This window comes from Dicentrarchus labrax, unplaced genomic scaffold, assembly GCF_905237075.1.
Source record: "Dicentrarchus labrax unplaced genomic scaffold, dlabrax2021, whole genome shotgun sequence".
In the NCBI taxonomy this organism is placed as follows: Eukaryota; Metazoa; Chordata; class Actinopteri; family Moronidae; genus Dicentrarchus; species Dicentrarchus labrax.
In genome coordinates this window covers 14,097,270-14,124,511 of record NW_026136707.1, presented here as the reverse complement: position 1 = coordinate 14,124,511, position 27,242 = coordinate 14,097,270, and the positions used below count along the sequence as shown (strand labels likewise).

The following is a 27,242-nucleotide window of genomic DNA, read 5'->3' as shown; positions in this document are numbered from 1 at the left end:
ATTAACGGAGGTTTTGTTATTCATCCACCCCTGTATTTCTCAATCGTTGGATCTCTCAGTGCCCTCCCTCTATTTTTTTCTTCAAAGTTAACTTAAACACTAAATTCAAAATCATTCCTCATAGTGATTCAGACATAAACAGAGAAAATGGTAAAATATGACATGCATGCTGATGTGTACATAAGTGTGACAGGCTTCGTGGTTCAGTAGTGTGTAAATTTATACACAGATGAAAGTATGAAATCTAATAATAAAATTAATAAATAATAATGAGGCTAACAGTGCAGATCAGATTATAGTGGACTGATCCATTTCAGACTATAACATGTTTGATTTTATATTACTGCCTGGCTTGCAGCATGGAAAGTGTTTGTTTCTATTGCACAATGTGTAACCATTCCCTCATTGGCCACTGCAAGTCAGCCAGATCATGTGATTTACAAGAAATCAAGTGTATTCTGTTTGGGATGGAGTGCCTGCTGTTGACTCTAATTCAGTAATGATTTGCTAAAGTAGAGCTCAAATATATCTGTAAACTCCCGACTTATAACACTTTCTTCAGTTTGATTAATCAAATTTTGTATATATATCTTATCAATAGTAAAGCATACTATGCAGGTTTCTTGCAACTATACAATCCCCAATCATTTGCGTATTCATTAGTGAACTCAACATATGCTGAATGGAATTTAAAAAGCTGCCAAACTGTCTTCTGATCTTTGCCTGGGTCGAGACCTTTGAATCCGCCTACTCCACCGAGTTGACAATTCTGATGTTAGGCAATTCTAATCTGGCAAAATGGTACAAAAACAAAATAACTAAACCCTCTATCAATTATAGCAAAGTGCATTACAGCTGCACTTGGGATTTATGACAACGACACAGAACAAGTAAGCAAATAACAAAGATAAACAGGGACAAGGCCAGAAACTTTATTTCTTTCTACATGAGCTGCTTGGTGTAAGATGAAATAAACAGAGTTACAAAAAACAAATCTTCCATTCAATTGTAGCAGGATACAATATGCAATTCAACATTAAACACACTGACTGGACAGATAATTCACTTTTTTATATATACATAATAAAAAAAAGTGAATGCATCAATGTTGACATCTTTATTGATGTTTTACTTTATACTCATAACTCTTGTGTAAATGTAAACACCCATAAACATCCATATCAAAGGTTTTAGAAGAATGTATGCACTAAAATGGTTATTCAAGCCAAGAGCTCAGATTGAGGCACTGATCCCTCTGAAATCCACCTTGCAGGGACCTTCTATAATAGTAGATCCATTATGTTTGTATAAGGAGATTCAATTGGTGTTTCTATTCTAACTATTTATAATAATAAATATATATAAATCTAATTATCTTTATCAATTTATTTCAGAGTATTCCTTAAAAAAGTTTTGAAATGTATTTTTAACATACATCAAAGTTTCAGATTAAATAATACATAGCTGTAACATTAAGATTAAGCTAGTTTTAAAGAACTGAAAAATATTGGCTCCTGTACAATTAAAATCAAGCTAACGAATACATATAAATTATACACATATACATACAGTTTGTCATGGCCTTGTATAATCCAAAGACACATTTGGCTCATGGAAGAAACATCTCTGTCAGACTCCATTTCATTTCAACCACAAGCCATGTGGCCTTGTGGTATATCATCTCCTCACCCATTAATAATCTGATTGTCCTTACATAGCGAGAGATACCAATTGTACTAATGTGTTCAGGTTACTTGTTTCTCCAAGATAATATGATATCCACACACCTAAAACAAATTCAAACAATTTCAGCTCTTCGGAACTAGGGAGAAAATGTAAAAATGTAACTCCACTGCTGTAGCTTAGAGAAGGTCGATTCTGTCTAGATAGGCTGCAAGAGAGAATTCAGGGAGTTGAAAAGTCAACGTCCAGTGTCTGGAAGCTTAACATGATCAACTTCAACAAACTGTTTAAAATCCAGTATGGGCCCTGCAGAATCAAACTTTTTTACTACTATTAAAATGCAGTCCCTTCTCATTATAGGAGCTACATGACACTTGATTAGGTCCCATGTTGATCTCTGTTGCCACAGTAAGAAGTACAAGGGAGTAAATGAGAGTCGGGTGCATGATGTCCATCCACAACTCCTGGATATGGAGAAGTAACACAAGAATTGCGTTTGGACAATCAACACCAGACTCCCTGTCAAAACTTGGGATGTACAACCCTGGGAGTTAATCCTGCAGTGAAGGGATGAATTAATAAAATATCATAGGAGATAAATTGAAACAAGTGCAGAATCCTAAAATCTAATATAAAAGTATAAAATATAATGTTGTTTTCTTTTTTTAAGTATTTGTTCAAGCAGTTACTGTTTGTTGGGAGACTAAATAATTAATGAAATGTCAAGAGAAAGCGCACTAAACACTCAAAAATGTAATCCAAGAGTATCAGTTTCTTAAAAATTATGTAATCCAAGTTTACTACCAGTAAATGCTTGTTTAAAAATTTACACATTTTAATTTAACAATTTCCTTTATTTCTTATCTATAAACGTCAATATTAAAGAATTCACTTGTACTAAGAAGCGAAAGTAGTAAAAAAGTAAACTATTTTAATACTTACATCATGCACCATCAATAATACACTGATAATAGTCCCAGAGAAGCAGATATGATTCATTTGTCCCTATGCATATGAAATATTAAACTTTTTCTTTCTAAATGATTTCAAATATTGTTAAGTTAACTCTCCTCTGCATCCGTCTTCAACCGCTGCTTGTTCAGTTTGCCTGTCCATGTCCCCCTCTCTGTCTCTTCCCCTCTATCCATCTCATTTCATGCTGGAGTGGGGTTACCTAAGAGACACGGCCTCAATGGAGAAAATCTCTTTTTCTACAATTAACTGTGAAAGTGACAGAAGGAAAAGAAGGGAGGGATCTACGGAGGGGTGTAGACTCAGAGAAGAAAAGAAGACAGAGAGGGACACAAGTGCGCATGGCAGGTAGAGAGACGTAAAGTTAAAAAACAATATTTGCACTAATTTTTAAAGTTTCAACTTCAGAAATTTCTGAATAAGTACCCATAAAAGTGACCACATTCATAGAACTTTTTTGTTTAATGTTCGGACCCTCACACAGCAGTATTTTGTCATTGTATTTAACTTTTTGATTTGGTAAATATATTCTGTATTATATTTTGTAAGGCTAATCATTCATATGATAAACTGACATGTAAAGTAATGATGGTATTTTATGTCCTATATTGGGAAGGTTTACACACACTCTTAATAAATATACACTTTTGTAGCACAGTTTTGTTGCACCTCATACTTGAATTGGGATTAGGCCAAATTAGGTTGCATTACACTGATCCCGGTGAAAGTGAATTATGTCTATCACCATAATCTCTAAAAATGCAGAGGGAGTGACCACTGGGTTTCCATGGAGAGATGTACACAAAAGGGTGTGGCGTGGGAATGTCCTCAGGGGTCAGGAGTGAGGGTGAAAGGGTCAGAGGTCAGAGCCAGCTGGACAGCACACAAGAGAAGATGAGGGTGAGAAAAAGAGGTGAGGGGGTAGTCCAGAGACTGACTGACTGGACCCAATGGGACATTAACATTGAACTGATGGGAGGCGCACTGACCAATGCCTATTCAGAGAAAAACTAAGCTAAGACACACTCATGTGTAATGGTCCGTGGTAATTGACAAGTGACAAGACCCTCATTGTGGATGCAAAAGCAGTTATCAGAATTCAGTGGTGGATTACAAGCTATATGTACTGGTATTCAGTGGTTATATGGGGTTATTTAACTAAACATTGCCAACATACTCATATAATGCTGTACTGTCCTTAAAACTGGATCATATTTAAAGTATTGAAAAATATTAAGGTCACTTCTTCCCAAAAACAGGCATGTAGGAATGTACTGGGATGTAGTTACGTATAATTTTATTCATTTTGTGATTTAAGGACTCACTTCAGTATGCATCCAGTATCACCATTTGTTTTCCAATAGTTTTAACTGACAGTTATAATTACTTACAGTATTAAACACAATATATTTCCTCCATTCTTAACACAGTTTCTTTTTTCAACTCATAGAGATCTTGGACTTTAAAATGTACCAACTGACAATTAAAGCCCATTCGAACATTTATCAGGAGATATTAATTTCAAAAAGAAAGCAGGATTTTACTGTGTTGTGAAAAGTAAAAAAAAAAAAAAAAAATACACAAGCAACATATGATTTTCATCCAAAGACTGGTTCTATGGAACAAGCTGTCTGATAACAGTTAAAACAGTCGATTCACTGTTGCATTTATGTCATACAGTTTGAGATCGATGAAATACAGTTTGTTTTTGATCAATGAATATGTTGTATCATTTCCAGTTCCCATGGTTATAGATGCTCCATGCACCTCAAGGGTGCAGACAGGAAGGTGAGCGTCTGTGAGCTCTGTCTTCCATGCTGCCGCTAGTGAAGGTCAGGTCAGTGAGGGCAGCAGGCAGTCTGGATTGGGGCCATACTCTGGTGGTCTGAAAAAGACAGTCTTGGGGGCCCAACCCAGGGGGTCAACATGCAAATAGTAACCCCTGAGTGAAAAGCATAGAGCAGATCAATGTTCTCACATTACTCTTGCTGCCCATGACTGTGAATGTGCACGCCTACACACCACATGAGGTTTTCATATTTAATGAAATTCAATCTGAACAATAGAGAAGGCAGCTGTATTTCAACAAAGGTAGAAGTATGACGTCATAAGGGAGCGTTGAAATACCCATATTTCTGCTGAAGTCCATCAGCTTTATGTTACAATTTATGTCAAAAACATTAAATTAGCAGTTGCAAACATATCATTGTGAAACAGCAAAGCTTGTATAACTAGCACACATATAAAAATTATTCCTTCTCTTAAGTGTCACCGGCCGTCTGCACTCATCCAGCACATGCAGAGCAGATGAAGTTCAGTTTTTCTGTCTCAGGCAAGCCTACCCACTGCTGCCTCCCAGTGGCCTCAATGGCACCTGTAACACCACAGTCATATTTCCCCTCTGATCCTTGTCCCGGTGCCCAGTTCAGGTAACAGGCAGTAGTTGAACTGGTCCAGAACCAAAAGTTAAAATTACAAGTGTAGCGTAGACCTAGCCAGACGTGGGGAGAGGTAGCGTTCTTTGCCTTTACAGCCACCTTCTCCTGAATGTCTTTGGTGGTAATGTGGACAAGGTCAATATGGTGCTCCCTGCAGTAACTCATAGCTTCAATCCATGTCATGTTTTCCTGGATTAGTATCAGATTTCCTTTAGGAAGACAACAGGAAGGAAAAACAGAGACACTGTACTTAATTTCCTAATACAAATTTAAGCAAAATGAAGACAAAGGCACTTGATAAGTTTAAACTTACCTAGAGCCATTTCAGTGGGCTTTAGAGTCTCATTCAGTGTTGTTAATGCAGAGGCGCCATCTGTTGTTGTGTGTACAGTAGTTGTGGAAGTTATCTGCGTTGTTGTCACAGTTGATAGTTCTGCAGTTGCATTGTTGAGCTCAGTGCTTGAGGTACTTAACACAATATCTGTGGTATTTGGTGTTGTCACTTCATTGGCAGTTGTTGCTTCAGTGGTGGTAACATTTATAGTGTTTGAATGATTGGTAGAAACCACAGTAAAGTGATATGTTATTATGACCTCTTGAGATGTGTTTGGAAGAGTTGTCATATTTACTTGGTCGGTGGTTGGAATGGATTTATTTGCTGTAAGAGTAAGTGATAAATTAATAGACACTGAGTGGTTTGTGTAAGGTTAAAAAACATTAATATACGAAATTCTACTAGATCACTTTGCTTACAGAGAATGTAATACAGCAACTTACCCCCACGACAAACAAAACGGCGTTTGCCACTGCATTTTAGGTCATTCCACTTCCCTTGACCCTTGAATACAGCAGCAACACAATTCTGACCTTCAAGGTAGTTAGGCTGGAAGGGTTTCCAGTCACGGAATGATGAGTTGCTCCCATCAGACCACTTCCAGGGATCTTTGAAGAGGCCAATCCACACATTTTGTGACGCTGACACATTTTGTACAGCCTCATTCTCTTTTGCCAAGTGTATGCTGACCAGATCAGACGATAAGCCCCTGCAATGATTCTGAGCGTCCCTCCATGATTTGGTCTCAGCAACAAAAATGTGACCACTGGTATCACTGTTGCCTGCAAGTCCACAGATTTCATATTTAAGACATAAAGAACATAGTAATGTTCTGCATTTAAATGTAAATGTGCAGTCTGAAATAACTGACTGCAATATTGCCATTTCACTTACCATGACAAACAAAACTTCTACTAGTTCCACAGTCACTTTCAAACCACTTGCCGTGTTGATCCATTGCTGCACACGCATCTTGATTCTTATTTTGAGGTTCTCCTGCCTTCCAGTTAAAAAAATCCAGTTTTTGATCAGGCCACGACCAGTGCCACATCCACACATCTCCAGTCTCCAGTCCTATCCAAGCTCTGGCAACGGCATCCGAAATGAATGTGACCAATCTATTCATATCTGTTGAGTTATGAACTGTAGCTAAATCAGTGTACATCTCTCTGCAATAGGTCTTTGCTTCTTCGTAGGTCTTTGAAATGTTAATAAGGTGAAAATCTGAAGATCCCAGTGTGAAGGAGCAAAATCCTGTGAAATTACAGGTAGTATATTACAGCAGTTTGAGTACCAACAATAATAACAACATTCTTGTATTTGTATTTTTTCATTTCAAAAAGAGTTCTTTCTTCACAATTAAAATGTTCAGTGTCTTCACGAGCAGCCAACTATATTCATGCATTTATATTATACATTTGAAAAATATCATATAACACAATCAACAGCTATTTAAAAAAAAGCATGTAAGGTTCAAACCTGAGATCAAAAGCATCACGATGAATCTGTTTTCAGTCATGATCATCTTAACAAAAAGCAAAAAAAAATAAAAAATAAAATGTAAATAAATCAATATTATGTCCTGTTATGACCAGTTTCTGGTTCTAACATAAGGTAATAGTAACTGTCAGGAGCACAGTGTTTGCAGTAAGAATGCCACTTGGCTTGTTAAGAGACAGGTCTTCTAGAGCGGTTACTGACAAAGCAGTATTTCAGGTTTCGTTCTCTCTTGCACATACTGTACGTGACTTTATGGTTTGTGGAGATGAAAACAGCAAACCCTGCCATGAAATACAATGACCAACAGTGGACAACTTTGTGAATCTGCTTACATATGAATGGTCTATGATCCTGTCATTATTTAGCAGTGTTTATTAAATTATTATTATTTAATTAAAATCCCTGATCAGAGCAGGCAACATTAAGATCGCCCCACCTCCCTGAGATAGATAAAGTAAAGAATGAAGGTAAGCTTTTTGTTTGCAAACTGTGAAAAATGTAAACCCCTTTCCCACATCTCCCTTCTCCTGTCCGATACTGAAACCAAAAGCTGACAAGGGATTAGCGTAAACCTATCACATCTTATCATTTAAAATATTTCAGTAGACCCCCACCCAGTCACTGATGTGTGTGAGAAAATGGGAATTACTCAGTTATAAAACATTATTCATTAAAATGTTAAATTAATCCAATGAAGTATTGAGAAACAGTATTGTAATAAAAAAAAATCAACTGGGGTTTCCATAGGCCATAGGAGTTTTTCTTAGAAACTGCTTTTATTATAAGTGACAAAATGAATATTTTAAACAATTTAACCATGTGAAAAGAAAAAGTAAATGCTGCTAAATAGAAATTGTAGCACACTTCTGGATCCAAAGGGTTAAACACATATTAATTAACAACTCTTTTTAAAGTGCAAGTCATTCTTCACCATAGAGTAGATAGGAGTTAGAAGATGAGGTCAAAGGATTACAAAAACCAAACCCTGTGTTAAATATTTCAAATGATTAGTGAAAAATGATACCATACAACGTCACTGGAGCTTAAACACATTGTGCAATACTGTAGCCTATATACCCCTCCTCCCAGAGAGAAAAGCATTCCAGCACTTGTTGTAGGTGTGGACCACACAGTGGGGCTGCAGCTTATCTCTTGTGCCATACTTAAACCACCCAAAAAACACACACTGCATTTGTGTTTGAATTTAATACAAATTACCATCTCATGAGTTTTAGTTTACCAATACCTCATGTTAAAATTACATAGTGATATTCATAGATGTGGATATGTGCCTTTTATAACAACGTTTTGTGCACTGAACAGATGGTGCGTTTATGTGTACGAGTCGACTTTATTTGGAAGGTCGTTTACACGATTTTAGAGCAGTATATATATAGAGGTTGTAACAAACCATTAAGTGTAATTTATTATAATTATTATTTTCATGCATGCGTTCAAATCTTGCGCAGAATCGTGAAACAATGAAACACAATCAGCCTGATTAAATTATATATCATGCTGAAGATACACTGCAGGAGTGTCATATGACAGTACTGTTATGGGTGGTCCCATGAGACATTTTGGCTCAAGGGATACTGGCACTGAGCCATCATGGCCTGTAAACAACAACAGCGTCAAGTTGAAGTAAACTGGATCTGAGCGTCGGCTTGTTGTCTGGCGCTTGTCCGATTACAAGTATAGCAAAGTGGTTTCCAACAATGCGTCGAAGGTGTGTCTGGTAAGTAATCCCAACCTTCAAACGACCATGAGCGATTTTGTCAACAACTGCTTCTTCAGACTACCACCCCGAACCCGTGCAAAAGGCTAATGCTAACCATATTAGCCAAGTTAGCCGTAATTGAAGCTAAGAGGCTAATCTTAGCTAGCTAGAAAACACTGCGCTGGTTGTGCAGATTTATTGGAGTGGTTCGATGACCGTCGCGTTAATGAGCTGCAAGTTTTCTTGATGAATACCGGGGTATGTTCATATCGTAGTTTTATGAAACGTAGTAGGGTGAAAGATTAGTCAGACGTAACTTATGGCAACCGAAGCTAATGTTAGCTGTAGCCAGGGTCTTTCGAGCGGTTATGGATTTGCAGCTAGCTAACTAGCTAACGGTAAAAGCAAAACGTATGGGGGTATTTATATGTTACGACCAGTAATACATTGTACTAACGTTAGCATTTATTCGTGAAAACACTAATGGACACTGGTACGGGTGTTTGCGGTTTTTTGTACCTTTACTTAATGCTGTTTTCCTTGTTAATGTCAACGTTACGGCGTAACATTAGCAACATTTAGCAAACGTGTAACGTTATTGCGATGCCAACAGCGACCAGCCAACGTTAACAAATACTGTCTAATGTAAGCAAATGTTAGTGTAACTATTTTGTGGTTTTGTTTAGTCTGAATACAGATGACCAAACGGAAAAAGGCTGCTTTGGTCTCAATGTGATTTCCCTTTTAATTTGACCACTTTGATTAGGGCGGCTCATGTAAAACAATTATGAGGTTCAGCTAACTAATAATCGACGTGGTTCAAAATCACATCTCGTCCATCAAAGCACTTCTTTCGTTTGACATTTGTGTCAGGTTTATTTTACTGGTTAAGTTTCATGTACTGTGGGTAAAATAGGCAACGTAAGTGTGTCCTGCAAAAAAGGACTCCCATCACAATTTCTCACCACAAATCCAAAAGCTTAAAATGTCTTCTTTTTACCAGTATTGATCGCCTGGTAATTGTTTTCAGTTATACTTGCAATCACAACCGTTTACTGCAAAGACAAATGCCTGAATCAAGCAAGTTCAATCAAAAAAACTAATGCTAATGATTTCCTGTTTGTGTCACCCTCAGATTGATATCCTTCAGACGGGACATCTTCCTCTCCACTGGGTAGTTTACTAGTCATGTCCTCACAGCAGCCCAACAGTTCAGCCTCCAACAGCCCCACCAACATCTTGGGTTCTCCTTTCTCAGTTATCAGTCCGTCACTTAACTCCCCAGTGGTCTCGCCCTCTCTGGGATTTGGCCCCATCAGCAACAGTCAGGTAAGTGACAGTCGTTATTGAAATGACTGAATTAAATGTTTGCCTCAATTGTAGGGTACCGGTGTTTGTTTACCTGGGGCAAAGGGCTAAGTGTTAGATTTGGGTACACTGTATTAAAAGTTTATACATATTATGTGTATAATTCAGTGAATGGTTAAAAGAGGAGGAAGCACCTTTGCATAATGTTAGTTGCAGGAAGTTTTTGTGTGCACACTGATGCTCAATCAGTGTTATCAGGGTATTGAATAAGACGACCACATAGTCAAGGAAACAAAAAGCAGGGTTGTCATTTAATATTACACATAGACAATGTTTTAATTGTTCTTTTTTTGCTTGCACTGTGTATCCAGATCTCTTCTTCAGCACCCATATCAGGGATGCACTCAATCAGCAGCTCAGAAGATATCAAGCCTCCGTTTGGCCTGAGGCCCATGCCAGCTCACAGCCCTGGACTAATGTTGTCTCAGAAACGCTTGTGTGTCATCTGTGGAGATCGCTCTTCTGGTGAGTGAATGCACTCGGAGCAGGATTAGGACAAGTGAAACATCAGCTACAGACTTTTTTTAAAAAGTGTGGATAATCCCTGTCAGATACTGTCAGATTTAAACAAATGGATCTCAGTCACGACTGCTAATGGAAATATAAAATGTATGTCAGACTGTTTTACCACTTTGATATTGTGTTTGAGCTTCCCATCAGCCTCTAACCTTACTATTTTAACTTGTTTAATTTTACAGGCAAGCATTATGGCGTGTACAGCTGTGAGGGTTGCAAAGGTTTCTTCAAACGAACTGTGCGCAAAGACCTGAGCTATACCTGCAGGGATAACAAAGAGTGCCTGGTCGACAAACGCCAGCGCAATCGCTGCCAGTACTGCCGCTACCAGAAGTGCCTGGCCATGGGCATGAAGAGGGAAGGTATGCAAGGAACAGGGTTGTTATAGAGGTTCAAGTTCATTTTGAGAGCCTGTTTGGCTAATGAAGGTTTAGGAACACGTTTTGTTGCGAGTTGTCTTATACTTTGGAGTTTGTGTTAAATGTGTATTTTTAGAATGATTCAAACATTGGCAGTCAGTTAGATTGCTTAAAATAAGTCATTATGCCAAAGAAAGCCCAATTGAATTGATTAAGAAATATTGGATTAGCACCGTTTTCCTGGCGTAGGTGAGGGCGGATGCTAGATTAGATAATCTAAAGGGTAGAGACAGGTGTATTGGGGCTGGTTTATATAACTAACCCCTCTCCATCTCTTCTCTTCATTTTCTCCTATTCTGCCCTTTCTCCATCTTTCAATAGTGATCAAACATGTAAAGTGGATAAAAGAAGATGGAAAAGATGAGGGATGGATGAGTATGACATTGAAATCTTAAAGATACTGTATTTTGATGTTACTTATAGAACTAGCCTGTTGTGTTAGACCTGCAAAATTGTTGACTGGAGGATTTATTTGCGAAAATGTACCCAGAAATGATGGAGAGTGTGGTTCGCTGTATATTGCCTTGTGATGTTCTAGTGCTTTATAAAATAAGCAGTTAGGCAGTTATACGTTGTTTGTTGAATGTGTGTAACTATTATAAAATCTGATAGAGTGGATTGGTGTTGGAGCAGCAAAGAATATAATGGATCTCATTCTAGTTAGGGTCCTTCATAGGCCACAAGGTCAGTTTATGTATCTTAAATGCATATAGTATACAGTAAATGTATTATGGGAGGTGTTGCCTCTTTACTAGTGTCTGATCTTCCAGTGAGATGGGTAGATTACATGTTATAGTGTCAGTATTTTCAAAGCGATTTAGACAGCTCTGTTGGGTTTTCTCCCCCGATTCGATCAAGAGAATTCAGAATATGTGGTGATATTTTTTTGGATTAGATAACAGATGCTGTACTTTCACCTCACTGAGATCACTGAGGTCTCCCTTTGTGTTGCTGTATTTAAATATTTATTGTCAAGTTTTAACAAACTTCACGTTAGTCTCTAGGCTCCTCAGTTGTCCTTATGGTGCTTTGTGCTGGTTAGGACAGCACCACTCTGGAGTCAGGCCGCCATTTAAGTCTGGGTGGGAAAGCCATAGATTTTTAGATGCATTGTGATTCTGTCTTTAACCATTTAGTATTTGATTGTGAAACATTAAACTAATGCATGTAAGCTAACTCAAGGGCATGCTGATAACAAGCTCATGCATGTAACTTCAACCTGTCAGTTACTAAACTTCTGTTGATAATGTTGAAGTAAATTCATCTGACTTTTGATATTGTTAAGCTATTTTGAAAAGTGTAAAATCACTATGTAGAAAGGTGCGCTGAGAGACATAATCAACAATCTAAAATCTTGAGTGATGTGCTGTAGAGATTACTAGCCATACTTTTATGTTGTAATTGACAGCAATCCACTGAATGCAATGCTTTTGAAATGCATTTCTGCTGTTACTAACATGAATACCTTTTTCTCAAGGCAGTATAGAATTTGAAAAGGTCTTTCTCAATAAAACATAAATCCTACAAGAGACAGCATTTTGCACAATATCACTCTTTAACCCATAAATTCATCAGTTTGCACATTTCTTTTCCCCAGAATCTTTTCATTCTTCAATATTTACCATCATCTCATTTCCTTTCTCTCCCCTCCCCCACTGTCTCCTTGTGTTTTGTTTGATGCAGCGGTCCAGGAGGAGCGCCAGAGGAACCGAGAACGCGAAGGAGAGCTGGAGTTCAGTGTCGGAGTGAACGAGGAGATGCCCGTGGAGAAGATTTTAGAGGCAGAGACTGCTGTGGAGCACAAGACTGAGCTTCACTCTGATGGTGGTTCTGCAGGCAATTCCGTGAGTGGTTGCACCATACCAATAGATATGAGAATCAATAACTTTGTAGCATAATGGGTTTGGGCCTCATGTTTTTAGAATAAGGCAGTAGCTCAGTCTGTAGGGACTTGTGGACTGGTAGCTGGAGAGGTGCCAGTTCCACTCTCTTATCCACATTAGCAAGTCTATAAGCCCTGTGTGTTCATGATTGTATTTTGGGTCCATGTGTGTAAATGCTCAGTGAAAAAAGAATGTCCCCATTGAGGATTTAAAAAAAGTTAAACTTAAAAACCTAAAAAAAGTACAGGCTTACTGTTATTGCTGGAAGAATTTGTTTTGGATGTACAACTAAGTAAACATTGTTGTAAACTGTTGTTTGGTTTCAGCCCCATGATGCAGTTACCAACATCTGTCAGACTGCAGACAAACAGCTGTTTGCCTTGGTTGAGTGGGCAAAGAGAATTCCTCATTTCTCTGAACTGCCCCTTGATGACCAGGTCATCCTTCTCCGTGCAGGTATGATCAAGCACCTTTCAAAATCAACACGGAGTTCAGGTCCACTTTATGTCCTTGCAAGTGTATCAGAGGCAGGTTATGAATATAGCAAGTACACTTTTGAAAGAGTAACAAGGCCATAAACGCTCTGTTTTCACGTTATAAGTGTAAAGCTGTCTTATACAATGACACTGCTATCTAACAGTGTCAAAACACCAGGAAATGTTCATATCCTAGTTAAAACAGATCTTATAGCAGAGCCAACAAAACCCTGAGTTTACCTTTTGCTGCCAGTTATTTCAAATTAAGGATAGAAAGTAAAAGTCAGACAGATGTTCCTCTTTAAAACCACTATCCATTGTGGGTGTAATTTCACCTACCATACTACTGACTGACTGCTTTTCATGGATGTCATTACTTACCAGTGTTCAATTGTTTTTCATTTGTCAGGGTGGAATGAGCTCCTCATTGCCTCGTTCTCCCATCGCTCCATTGCTTTGAAGGATGGAGTTCTCCTGGCCTCCGAGCTGCAGCGTGACAGTGCACACAGCGCAGGAGTAGGAGCCATTTTTGACAGGTACATCTACAGGAAAAGAAAATTGACAGCATACTCAAATACACTGCTTGTCTATCGTTTTACATATGTCTAGTGTCAGCCTAATAAGTGGTTTTATTTAACACAGGGAGAGTGTGCAGAGTGCGGAGGTCGGCGCCATATTTGACAGGTAATTTTACACTTTTATAATATTAATGAGTATGTCTTGAAGTCAGTACAATTAGTGTAAGTTTCTCATCATGTATTGTATGTTACACTGAAACTGTGTCATTATTTAGGGTCCTTACCGAGCTTGTCAATAAAATGAGAGATATGCAAATGGACAAAACAGAGCTGGGCTGCCTCCGAGCCATCGTCCTCTTCAACCCAGGTGCCTGTGCAATGCTAATATATCTAAATAAGAAAGATTTAACATTTTATTCATAAAGTAGGATGCGTCTTTAGGTGTCCTGACCCTAATGAAAAGATATTTTCCTGCAGATGCTAAAGGGCTCTCCAACACCAGTGAGGTGGAGCTCCTTAGAGAAAAGGTCTATGCATCATTGGAAGCCTACTGCAAACAGAGATACCCAGAGCAGCAGGGAAGGTAGGAAGGTCCACAGCTACGATGAGCTTAGCATAGTCTTGTTTTTTACTCCGCTGCATTGATTTCACAATTTCATTGGTGGATCCTTCATCTTGTCAAACCAAATGCCATCCTCTCTGCTCCATGCAGGTTTGCGAAGCTCCTTCTTCGACTGCCAGCACTGCGATCCATCGGCTTGAAGTGCTTGGAGCATCTCTTCTTCTTCAAGCTGATCGGTGACACACCTATTGACACTTTCCTAATGGAAATGCTTGAAGCTCCCCATCAGTTGTCTTAGATAGGAAACGCGTACTGTGGTTAGGTTTAGATAGCTGAAGTCTGGGAAGCTGGAGTGGGACTGGAGTGGCACTTTAAGTTCTTTGAAGATTTGTCAATTTGTCTCACTGCTGTCTGGGTTACACTATTTTAGTGCAGCACAGATTTGCTCTTTAGACCAAACCCAAGGCTTGGCATGATCTACAAGCTGGTGCTATATGTTCAAATAACTTCATGAGTAACTGGTTAAAAAAAAAAGAAGGTATTTTTAAAAATGTAAACATTTACATATTTCCCTCACAGGAGCTATAATTTGGGTATACATTTTTATATAAGCTTTTTAGACACCTCAAACATTACGCTTCAGTTGTTTCTCCAACTGAACTTATCCCTAAAACCTGTTTTTTAAAAGGAAGGCAACCTGTATCATGAATATGAATTAAGGACGGAGTCTTCTTTTTATAATTTCTAATTCAAGCCAGATCTAAAAGTACATTATTGTACCAAACAGTCACCGGGAACTGTGTCCAACAACAGCTCTGAGTTTACTTGTATCCATTGCAGAAGATTAAATCTTAACCGTGACCCTGAGATAGAAGACAAGTCAGCAGCTGAAACTGTCAGGTCTGACTTGTCTGTGTTGATTGAGGATCAGCTTTATGTGTGTGGTAATATACAGTTAGTGTTGTTTACTTCTTTGCCATTTTATAAATTGAATCACTTTGTGGTTAACGATTAAACTGCACTGCACACTTGCTATGTACTATTTCTAAAACATACTTTCAATAAACGCCTGGCCTGTAAATAGTCAGGCGTTTGTCTTTTGGTGCTATTTCAGAGATAATTTGACATTATTGGTGCAGACGCACACCAAACCACAAACCTAAGAAAATATGCAAAACTGAAAATCCCTTTGTTAATCTTTGTTAAAAATGTAGCAATATAAAATATAAACTGCATAAGAGCTTTCTGCCTGTCAGTCATTCAGGGGTTTTACAAAGTAAATCATGTCTGGTGGAAAGGGAATACTCCATTTTGTAATTTATCTATACAATTTTGAGGTACTGTGCAAAAGTAATTGTTCAGGGAAAATGTACATTGATAAATTTGAATTATGATCAGGAGATACAAATTATATAATTCTTAACATGTGCCCTTGTTTTTAGTTTTCCGCTAGTGTAAAGCAGAACATGTCTTGGGTTGCACTGGATTTGCTGAGACTGTTTCAGCTAATTATTATTTTTTGTGCTTTTTTTTTTTTTTTTTTTTTTTGATGCTCAGTTGTATTTTCCTACCTTCCCCTCCCCCCTTTTTTAGGTAGATGTCTTGTTCATCGTAATGTCTCTGCAATTTATTAAAAGCAAACCATAATCACATTTAGATCCATAACACCTGTGGACATATAGGAATTTTAAGCAAGACCAAATGAGGTCTGTATGATTGCCATGTGTAAACACCAGATGAGCTGTATTGGCAAGCTTGGCATCGACCTCTATGTGCTCTTGAACATAAAGTGACTTGAAGCATGGGTTGTGTGGACTGAAAATAAAGAGGCTTAAGTTTTTTTCGTTTGCTTTTTCTTTCCAAAAAGTGTTAGACTTGACAAATATTTTTCCCTGGAGGAAACTCAGAGGCAAAACAACACAATTGAAAGATGATTAAAAATAAAAAAATGTCAAACGTTGTTTTAATGAGCCTTTTTATTGTAGTTGTTACATAGTTTTTGCTGTGGGCATAGACGCAATAGAAGCCTTGTTCCACAGTGATGTTATGGCACAGGCAGCAATGTGTGTCGTGGGCTAATGTTAAATTAAAAGAAGAAAACGTTGAGTGCAATGAAATCAAAGGCTTCTAAGGGGATTCCACAGGATTAGCTGGTGAATTTCATCACTGCGTGTTTCACCACATTTGTTCACTTTACAGTCTGTGAAGTAAAAAGGTTTAATAACACGCACACAAACCCTACAGCTCTGAGAACTAAAGTGAACCTCCCTTTGTATCAAGCAGAAGTGACACCTTTTTAAACCATGCATGGCTTGGTTTGCTTAAATTATATTTAGAATAATACTGCTTTTAGTCTATAATACACTATTCTACACGTGGAGCAAAAAACAGAAACAAAGAACAAACGGACATTGTCATGACATTTACATCATTTTACAGCATCCCCCCCCATATTACTTTACACATCTGTTCTTTCTTGGTTTTGACAAAAATCAGTACAATCTGGGAAACACAATGCGCTTCCCCCCATAACTACTAAGTTGCATGCTACACATTGAGTCTAAGGTGCTGAATTGGTTTCAGTAAATTCTAAACGTAACAAAAAAAAAAAAAAATGGTACTGCTGGTGTGGTTTTATGTAGCTTTATCATGATCATGTTGCGCTAGATTTCTTGTTTTCTTTCAATGGCTATGTTCCATCACAGTGAGAATTTGCTAGTGGATAGATTTACCTTTCCGTGATACAAACTGAAGTTATGCATGTTATACATTTAGCGAAGGCCATTCCAAAATAATTAATAGCAACATTAGTTCACCAATAGTTCAAAAACAGACCTATATAATCAAAGTTTAACTGTGGGCTCCTTATCCACTTCAATACAGATTTACAATAGATAAATAATGGAGATTCTATGTGCGTCCATATTACTAATTATCATGTAACCCCTGATGTTCACATTCATAGTTAAGAGAGTGAAGGAATACTTTATATGTCCTGTGAATTACAAACCGAGATCTCCAATGATGCCAGCTGAGCTACACATGAATTTCAGCTCTTACATTTTACCTAGATCATGACTTGAGAGGAACGATGCATGTTCATATTCTACAGTAAGGCAACAAGATACAGCTAATGTGCATAACCAATCCCTAAGTTGTCATAAATACTTTAAAGCTATCTCCCTAACAAACTATTTGATCCAAGACGTATAACGTGGCAAAAAAGCAGACATTTTGCCAGGACAAGTTTGAAAACACTGGTTAAAAATAAATCACAGCTCGTGAATGATGTACATTGCAATATTATCCCCCCCCTCACAGACTGCACATCTGTTGTAACATTTTCTTGATTATATGTCCCTGAAAACGTCTTAATAAATAACTGTCTCTGAAAGGCACTCTGAAATGTGCAGCTCATAGTTTCTAGAAAATAAAACTACATTAACTCTATGAAGGTTGCTCACCTGTAACACTGTCTGCCTTCCTCAAGCTGTTTCCGACTGAGAATAGGTCACATAATTCAACTTGTCTACATTTATTGAAGCTAAAAATGTTTGCATGATCAGCATTAGTCTAAAACTAGTAACAGTAACTGAACTGTTGACTGTGAACTTTACAAAAACGTTTCTCGCATTAATTCCTTCCTATCCAGTCAACTAACAGACCTTTGACAAAGCTTTAGATGCACATCTGCTTTGAATCTGTCCACTTTGATTAGACATAAAAAGTGTGCTACTTTTGATTTGCTGGTTAAACTGTTGAGTACATTTTCAGATTTAGATGTCAGAGTGGTTCATCAGTGTCAAGGATTTCACATTCCATTGATACCCAACTTTTACATCCAGTGCAATTGTTCCTTATTTGAGCACCTTCTTGAGCAAAATGAAAAGAAACACAAAACTACCACAGTAGTATATAACAGAATAACCTTCTGCACAAAGCCATCTATTCAATAGATGAGATTTCTTTCAATTTAATTTGTCACTAAAGCTTCGGGGCTGACACTAAACCAGTGGAGAGTTTAGTGTCTGTACCACACTTCTAGCCCTTTGGATTCAGTCAAGGCCACGTAGGCTGAAGCATACACACTGCCAACTCTTTCCATACCCTCGGCCTAAAAAAAACAACTAATTTTTGCGCGGGTGTTTGTATGCAGTGTCACGTTCAAAGGATGATTGTGATTAAGCCTTGTGAGTGCAGCTCATCTACGTTTATCCAGCAACAGCAAAACTGGTTTGATTACAGCACTCCATGTCTGCGCTCTCCGGCCGTCAGTTCGTGAATAAAAATCTTGTTCCGCTTTTTATCCACTCTCGTCAGGAAGCACTCGTGTCAAGCCGATGTAAACAGAAACGCAGAAAGATGAGGTCAACTCATCGAAGCTGGGGGGAGGGGGATTTTAGTGCCAAGCCAGGGTGGAGTGGGTTGCCCGGCTGGGTGTGGGCGTTGGAGGGGCAGTGAAAGGGCTTCCAGACGTCTTTATGTCCAGCTCACACCTGCATCTCTGAACCACTGGACAAGCCAAGAGCGTTTGCCTCCTCTGTCGTCAAACCGTTCTTCAGTGTCCTCCTCACTGTGCAGGCAGGACAGGAGGAGAAATAAAAGGGGACGTGGAGAGAGAATGACAAACTGATAAGTAACAGCTTTGGACCAGTGTGTTGGTGCATGCAGCTGATAACATTTCTCTGTGCATGGTAATAAATCAGGCCACTTGTCCAATAGTTGACGTGACTCACATGATTTTCGGTTGGCTCGGGACCGTCTCCTCTCCCGAGGTTGCGTCCGCTGGCTGGGCCCCTGAGTGGCTGACCTAACAATCCTCTCCATGATCTCATCAGCTGTGTCATCTGTGCAGTTCACTGGGTCATCATTGGCAGAGCACCATGGGGGAACACGCCCTAAAACAACAAGATCAGAATGGATAAGAAAACAACAAGGCATATTGTATAGTAGGGCAGGTTTAACAAATCAAGACTGAGTGTACTTAGACACACCTTTAGCATGCTATCATACTTACACTGACGGGGCTGACATGCTGATGTTAAGCAGGTATAATGTAAAGTTCATCATTGTGGTTTAGCAGTTAACATGCTAACAATTGCTAACTAGCACTAAAAAGTACAGCTGATGAATTTAGTCATAAAAAAATCAGCGGAGTACATACATACATATATATATATATATATATATATATATATATATATATATTGTACAATCCATCCAATGATTGTCAAGACATTGCACGCAAAACCACAAATGTGAACCTCGTGTCACTAGAGGAAAAGCCAGGAGATCATCAACATCGATAGGATTCATCATCTGGCCATGAATGTCACTACAAATTCTTTTACAAATGTGTACTGGATGGATGATATTAATATAAATATGTTATATACTATGTGGGGGTTGCAACAGTATAACATGTTTATGAGATTGACCTCTGGTGCTGCTGGCTCTGGTGCGTGTACGGAGGCCGGGCACTGTGGACGTCCCACTCTCTCCACCCTGCAGGCTACTCTTTAATACGGCCTTCATGTTCTCATGTTCAGCCACATCTTCAGCATACTGGATACCCTGAGGCTGGCTCTCCTGTGCTTCTGACGGGGCACCGCCAAATTTACCACTCTAGAGGAGGGAGAGCACACATGATTACAATATCTGACATTTTATTAGTATTGAAACTCCATGCTCTGACACTTTTAGGATTATGGAAGAACAATAAAGAAAAGCTTTGAGTATCAAACTTGTCATAAAGGTTAATCTCTACTAGTGACACAACACTTTCCAGCCTAAAGTAAGAACAATTAGTCATTGATACACATCTTAAGTGCTGTTTGTTCTGTGACAAGGACAAAAAAAAAGGAATTCCCCTTTTTCTTCATAACTGGTTCTTGCAACAGTGCAGACATGCCAGGTTCAGCAGTTCAGCTGAGGTCCATTTATTTCTACCAGGAAGTAGGTGCTCCCCCTGGTAAGATTCACTCAACGCTCCAGCCGACCTCATGCAAACACCTTTTTCTCTCGCCTTGTCATCACCTTCAAGCTTCCTCATTCATTTAAGGTCACACACTGTCAGTCTTACTGAGGGCACGATCTTTGTTAATCTCCGTATACACACCGGTTATTGTTCAAAGATATTACAACACAGTCTGGTTGAATGTTAGTCACAACGGGAAATTCACATGCACTTATTTGCACACAGTTACCTCACTATCATCGTCCTCACTCTACGGAGATAAAAGAAATAGAAGGAGAAAATGCCAAAAGGCGTGCTGTAAATATATTACACTGCTGGTATCAAGTGAAAACCTTTCACCTACAAAGAGACAATGTTTCAGAAAACAGTCTTTAGGCTTTATCTTTAACAGAGTTATCTCATTTTACAGATTGATTTTCATCATAAAAAAAGCATATAATGCTTGATTTGCATTTTAACCATTAAAGGAATAGCTCAGCATTTTGGGAAAACATGCTTATTTGCTTTTACGCTCTCGTGTCTGTACAGTAAATATAAATCTGGAGCCAGCAGCAGCTTAGCATGAAAACTGGGAACATGGGGAAACAACCAGCCTGGCTCTGTCCAAATAATTTCCTTTTGCCACCTCTAAAGCTCACTAATTAACACATTTTTTGATCCGTATAAAAAAAACCCCAACAATTTGTATTTTTACGCCCCATAAAAACACTGCAGATATGTACATGCTATGGAAAAGAAAAGCATATTTGACTGAACATCTTTGAGTGTGGTTAAGGTGTGGGCCTTGTTATTTCTCCTTCAGGGACATCCAAAGGTTTGAATTTTCACACAGTGATTGAATTAGGGTCCCTTTGAAGAGAGAGGGGCCCCTTCCAAGGCTCGCTGTGGAGTCCGCTCTGACCAGCAGACTCCATAGGGTTTAAGGGATTTTAATCATGCAGGGAGGTGTTTGCTCTGGCCTTTCTTAGCCTGCTACAGAATGAGATACACTAAAAACAACTCACTGATTGTTGTTACAGTAACCTATACATGTGAATACCGGGGAACTATGCTGATGTCATTACAAATGTATGCTGTGTCTGTCAGAAATGGCCACGTTTGGCACTTTAACCAGATTAAAGATATAACCAGTGTCTAGGGATTGCTCATATTGTTTCACAGAATTGAAAAAGTACAAACCAAACAAAGACGAGGATCAGGAAATGGAGAAAGTGTACGTGTGACTTGTTGCTCGTGGTGAAGAACACTTACATCTGTTATCATTTTTCCCCTGGTCTTGTTCCTCTCTCGGTGGTTAGCCCTCTTCTGTTTCTGCTGTAGCACGCGCTCTCTTGTTGTGCGATACTCCAGGGCAAATTCACTCAGGATCTTGCTAAAGCGATGAATGCTGACCTCACGGACTGCATATATCGGATGGCCCAGGAACAGTAAAAAGGCGTGAAACCTGCAGACACGTAGAGAAACATCACATCACTGTACAGAGATCCTTCAGCAGAAACAAAGTCACCGTAAATGCTACAAATGGTTGTAAATACCACTGAATTACTTGTGACCAATAGTAGTGACAATATCCAGCATGGACTCATTTGATCTGCATCTGAACGTACCTATTGATTATTCTTCGATGTACGATCTTCAAAATGATGATTCTCTCTGCACAGTCCTTGAGGAAGTCTGACATTTTCTGTTTCAATGCTGGCTTCATCTCATGTTTTGCAATGACCTTGAGGTGATCCCATGATGCTTTGCACCTTCGCTCCATCTGGGCCAGATTGTCTTGAAGCTGATCAAAGTCCACCTGACAACAACACCACAGACAGAACTCTCTTTAATGGATATGGCATTTGTACTTGCTGCTACTAATAACCAACTATAATTGTTTAATGAGTTTTTAAAAAGTACACAAGGCTAACCTTGGTCAGGCGGGTGATAGCTCCTATCTCAGAGTAGAGGTCAGTGCTGTCTGGAAACTTCTCGACCACGATGGAGCAGGCGTGGTGCAGTAGGGACTGCTTGTGAACTGTGTCCTTTACCTCTGGGACTTTCTCCAAGTAACTCAGCTCAAAGCCTTTAGCCTAGAGATGCATGCATGCACAGCAACACAGTCAGAACGTGGGACGGAAACAACTGTCTGAAATTAAAAATCAAAAGCCCCTACTCGAGGAGCAAATTGCAGTAAATTTCCTTTTTGGCACAGTCGGAAAAAGGGGCTCAATGGAGTGCGCCGAGTAGATATGTAGATTCATTAGGCTGGTGATTATCAGAAACCACAATCTACTTCAGACCCGACCGATTGTTCTGCTCACCACAGTGAAGCTAAAAAAAGCCAGAACATATCATGAAAGACATAATCCCAACAGGATCTCCCTTGTTCTTCTGCCAGTTTTAAATGGCTTACTGCAAAATATAAATGCAGCCATTATTTACGGGAACTACTTGTTTTGATGTCGATGACTTATGTTTCCCGTTTGCATTTCTGGCTCTCATATCCCAGAGGTTCACTTATACATAGACATACACACAGATGCATGCTCACAAAGGCACACGCAAGGCCACAAAAAGTCACAAAGTGAGACCGTAGAAAAACAAAACAGTCAGAGACACTGATGCAAGTTCACACACAAGCAGCCAGACAAACACAAACTGTTAGAAAACACACAACCTCCCTTTTTCCTCTCAGACAGACAGACCCAGGTTCAGCAGAGGCCTTGACAACTTTTTACTGTAGAAGGACAGTGCCTGATGCAGACAGTCAGGCAGCACATTCTTCAACACATAGAGAGTCCACTGTTATCCTTGCCAAATAAATATGTTGGCGGGTGAGTTGGGGGGAGGAGGAGGAGGAGGAGGAGGAGGAGGAGCGTGGGAGGAAATGGAGGTAGTGAGTAAAAGACACAGAGGGAGAGAAAGTGAAAAAAGAGGAACCTCTAGGCCATATATGTCTTTGAGGGTTACTCACATTAGTGCTGTTGAGGAAGTTGCCTATGGCTAGCAACGTGGTCAGGATGTAGCGGAGAGTCTTGTTTTTCTCTAACTGGTCCATCCCCTCCTTCAGGTCCTGTAGAGGCTCTGCCACTTCCTAACAGAGCATGGAAATACAGTCAAGAACCATGTTGGGCAGTAAGGCATTACTAGTGATGATATTACAGTAATAATATTTACTATTTGTGGCTGCAGGGGGAGCTGCGTGAAGTCTGATAAACTACCTCAAGTGATGTCACTCGAGTCGGGGTTGGTTGAGTCTGAAGACTACCAGGTTTGAAAATGAAAAAAATCTGGGGTTGTGGAATTAGAAAGAAGTGCGGTTACCAGATCTCTGTAGCCTCGGCCCTCATGTCTGCTTGAGGCTAGCAGCTTCGTTAGCTGCTCCTAGCCTTTAGGCTAGATCAGATGCTATACTGGCATAACACACACAAATCTCTCAAAGCACTGTCGGTGCTGAAGTTGCATTGTAGGTGATGTAGGCACCAGGTTTTGATAATTAAGAAGCATGAGAGGAATGAAAAAGACGATAGACTAGGCCTACTCTTTTAGGCTCTTTGAAACAGTTCACCCACTCACTCTGTTGCCAAGAGTAAGATAAGGAGATCAATACCATTCTCATGTTTGTACAGGAAATATGAAGCTATAGCCAGCATTCGATTAGCTCAGCATAGTATAAAGACTGGAAACAGGGGGAGACAGCTCAGTCACAGTCACCATGGCTGGCCAATAACAATGAAACAAAAAACACTTCTGTGAAATTTAGTGGTGTTGGTAAGCAGATTTTGTTCACTTGTTGTTACCAGGCTAACTGTTTTCCAGCTGTTTTCCATCTGTTTCCAGTCTTTATACTAAGCCAAGCTAGGAAGCTATTCACCATACAGGCACGATAGCGGTATCTCCTTATCTAACTCTTGGCAACAAAGCGTATAAGTGTATTTTCTGAAATGTCCAACTATTCCTCTAATTCACAAAAGCCTGTGTATTGTAAAGTAAAAAAAGTTTTGGATTGTTTTACTTCTCCAAGTTTCCAATCTGGGATTTATTTTGCATGTGATTAAAGTGAACAGGAAATGTGTCTGACCTTCTCAATAAGCTCATAGTCCATCTTGAATGCCCACAGCTGCAGGCGAGCAGACAGCTCTGTGATGGAGGAGAGGGTGAGAAGGAATTGTTCAGCACTGCCCAAGGGAATATCGGGGTTGACCAGCTGAGCCTCCTGGATCCTCTGCTTCTCCTCCTCCGTGGGGATCATGGTCAGGATTTTCTAGGAGAGGGAGGAAGGGAAAGGAAAAGGCTTATTGGAGCATACATCAAGTCAACATGTCAAAACTTTTTCAAGAGTAACATTTTTTTACATAATATGTCAGGGAGTAAATCAAAGACAGGGAGAGGAAACACACTGATTCTGACAATTCTATCTCTGTTTATCTGAGATGTTTCCAATTTTTTCCCACAAACTTGTGTGACATCTGAACTTTCAACCTCGCTTGTGTTGTCTGGCTGAAAATATCTCCAGAGACAAAAGGTGGAGAGTAATACTGCTCTCTGCTGAGAATTAACTCAAGGAGAAGCTCTGAAAACGACAGGTTATATAATACCAAAGGGACGCAACATTTATCATTGTCTGCTGATGTGAAGTCCTTCAAACGTCTATGGTATGGTTTAAAAACGAGCTGAAAATATGCATGCGGAGCTAACCTTTAATCATTGCTGTGATTAATTACATGGAAACAGCCAAAAAGCCAGCCACGCAGCCAGAAAATCACATGATATGTCAACATTGTGGGCCATCCCATCTATGCGAGTTAAATTTCTCTTGTTTGGGGAAATCCATCAGCGTATTTTGGTTTGCTGAGTAAATACCATTCAAGAAAACCATGTTTATTTTGGACCCAGGGAGCTTGAATGGGTTTTATTTGATGGACGAGACAGTACTTATAATATGCGGAACCATTTTTGATACAGAATGTGTTTTAAGACAGAATCTCCTTAAAGTGCTTACCTCAATGCCTTCCTTGTTCAGTGCGTACTCATCGAAGTTGAGGATAGCGGTCTTGATGGTGCGTGGAGGAGGTAAGACAGTCAAGCCGATGTTTATAGCGTTGCTGCGTTTTGAATCCAGGACTATGATTTCTTGTCGTTTGCCATCAACAGCTGCTTTCTATGAGAGATATCGAGAAATCAAAGCTTGAGCATTGCATATTCGATCATGTATCTCAAGTAGTGGAAGCCGTTCTTAATTTTTTAAACATATGAGTCAAAAAACCTGACCTATCAGCCTTTATTACAAATGCAGATGTGACAGAGAGTTTTCATCATATTACTCATAATGTAAGATTTTTTTTCTTGGATGGATGAATGATGAGTCAGTTTCCTTGATTCCGATTTGAAGTAGGGCAAAAGGTATAAAGGGTGGTACAAGCAGGGTTGTCACTTAAAGGTTTTCATTTACTGGTGAGCATGAAACACTTAATGTCTGGCCTGAGGGTGTTGCCTGCAGAAAGGCTGTTACAGTAAGACACTCATGGGACACTTAAGGGTGCAGTGGGGTCATTAAAATAAAACTGTATCCTCTTGGGAGCATGAAACTACAAGTTAATCAATGTACAGAGATACTAGTGAAGAGTTTAGTATTTTTTATACTTTTCAGTCCTATTTTGTGAATGACACTTTCTCTTAAGGAGGGCCTTAATGTGTAATGTGTGGTTTCTTCCCTCTCACTACTATTGAAAAGGGTTTCACCCATTTCAAATGGTTAATTTATTACTACAAACTCACAACATGATCCTTTCTGATATGGTGCCGGAAAACAGCTGAAGACTGAGACAAATCAGGACTGCAAAATTAATTCCAAAAGTATACAGTAATACTGCAACACAAGTTACCTTTGTGACAGGCAGCTCCTTGGATTTGGACTCAAACAGCTGCTCCATCTTGGATGTGTCCAGTTTAATTGGCTCCAGTTTGGACCAGAGGGACTCCTTACAGAATTTATGATTCTTACACTGCCAGTCCATGGGACGCACCTCGTTCCAGAAGAGGCGGATGGTCTTCTTCTTCTTTTGGAAGAGAGGCATCTCCCCTCGACACAGCTGAGGGGAGGGCGGAGGGATAGGGGCCATGAATGGCGGGGGTGGGGGCATCATTTTACCAAGCATGGGAGGAGGAGGGGGGCAGCCAAACAGGGGTGGAGGTGGTGGCAGAGTAGCACTGCATGGCGGAGGGGGAGGTGGTGGTATCAGGTCCCCTGACCCCATCACACTGTCCATATCTAAAATGTCCACGTCATCTTCATCCTTCAGGTCTGTGAAGTCCATTTCCTTGATCCGCAGCTCCCTGGGTGTGGCCATCAGCTGGTCCCAGATGTAGTCCGACTCTTTCTTAGGAGGTAAGGTCGGTGAGGCAGCTGGTGATGCTTTGTCAGTCTGCTGCTGTTCTTTTGAGGCCTCCACCTCAGGAGGAGATGTCAGACCTTTGACCAAATCTCCAAACTTCTCCGCCACTGCTCGGACACTGCCCTGGTTGTCCAGATGTCCCACCTCCATTTTTTTCACATTTTCTTCTCTGGCCTGTCTGTGAGCCTCCAGTGTGGAGATCCTGCTGGCCAAGCTAGCCACAGAGGAGTCACTGACCTCCGTCTCCTTCTCACATTTACATGTTTCTTTCTCCGTTTCTGCTACATTCCCTTCATCGCTGCTAGTTGTCTTTTGAGCATAGAGCATGTCCAGCATGAAGCGCTTGCTGTTGAGTATTTTGTTGCACTGGTCATTCACATCTGCGTCTTTAATGCACTGTGTCCACTGGCCTGTTGATGCACAAACAGTTTAGACAGTGAGAGAAAATATATATAGTTGATTATCAAAGTATGAGAGTAAAATTAGCATCAATCAT

At 39.6% G+C, this 27,242-nt stretch overlaps 3 protein-coding genes across 10 annotated transcripts in view; 1 reads left to right on the top strand and 2 right to left on the bottom strand.

Moving 5' to 3' along the window:
* Positions 1-3,935: 3,935 nt before the first annotated feature.
* LOC127367533 (macrophage mannose receptor 1) lies at positions 3,936-7,074 on the bottom strand. The gene is made up of 5 exons (XM_051407441.1): positions 6,907-7,074; positions 6,322-6,681; positions 5,871-6,209; positions 5,407-5,751; positions 3,936-5,302 (listed from the first exon to the last, which is right to left on the bottom strand). Exons 1-5 carry the CDS (start codon positions 6,950-6,952, stop codon positions 4,941-4,943), a joined length of 1,452 nt encoding a protein of 483 aa, XP_051263401.1. The 5' UTR covers positions 6,953-7,074; the 3' UTR covers positions 3,936-4,940.
* A 1,422-nt stretch (positions 7,075-8,496) lies between these two features.
* On the top strand, positions 8,497-16,229 carry rxrbb (retinoid x receptor, beta b). Of its 3 annotated transcripts, none has more exons than XM_051407814.1 (12): positions 8,497-8,665; positions 9,783-9,976; positions 10,327-10,480; positions 10,714-10,893; positions 11,272-11,325; positions 12,634-12,794; positions 13,160-13,289; positions 13,719-13,845; positions 13,952-13,993; positions 14,103-14,194; positions 14,305-14,410; positions 14,540-16,229. In XM_051407814.1, the coding sequence occupies exons 2-12, from the start codon at positions 9,836-9,838 to the stop codon at positions 14,685-14,687; spliced, it is 1,335 nt and encodes a 444-aa protein (XP_051263774.1). In that variant the 5' UTR covers positions 8,497-8,665; positions 9,783-9,835; the 3' UTR covers positions 14,688-16,229. The 3 variants fall into 3 exon arrangements, with proteins under 3 accessions (XP_051263774.1, XP_051263776.1, XP_051263775.1); XM_051407815.1 differs by lacking the exon at positions 8,497-8,665 and adding an exon at positions 8,737-8,905; XM_051407816.1 differs by lacking the exon at positions 11,272-11,325.
* Positions 16,230-16,347: 118 nt separating this feature from the next.
* fhod3b (formin homology 2 domain containing 3b) overlaps positions 16,348-27,242 on the bottom strand; it is an 83,917-nt gene continuing 73,022 nt past the window's right edge. For 4 of the 6 annotated variants that reach the window (XM_051407803.1, XM_051407806.1, XM_051407807.1 and 1 more), the window contains 11 exons: positions 26,237-27,156; positions 25,354-25,512; positions 24,433-24,615; positions 23,326-23,445; positions 22,280-22,441; positions 21,974-22,164; positions 21,618-21,810; positions 20,596-20,616; positions 19,828-20,014; positions 19,126-19,287; positions 16,348-18,962 (listed from right to left, as the gene is read on the bottom strand). In XM_051407803.1, coding sequence (XP_051263763.1) covers positions 18,880-18,962; positions 19,126-19,287; positions 19,828-20,014; positions 20,596-20,616; positions 21,618-21,810; positions 21,974-22,164; positions 22,280-22,441; positions 23,326-23,445; positions 24,433-24,615; positions 25,354-25,512; positions 26,237-27,156 — 2,381 coding nt within the window. In that variant the 3' untranslated portion in view covers positions 16,348-18,879. The remainder of the gene's footprint in view (positions 18,963-19,125; positions 19,288-19,827; positions 20,015-20,595; positions 20,617-21,617; positions 21,811-21,973; positions 22,165-22,279; positions 22,442-23,325; positions 23,446-24,432; positions 24,616-25,353; positions 25,513-26,236; positions 27,157-27,242) is intronic. The other 2 variants (XM_051407804.1, XM_051407808.1) reach the window with 1 other exon arrangement.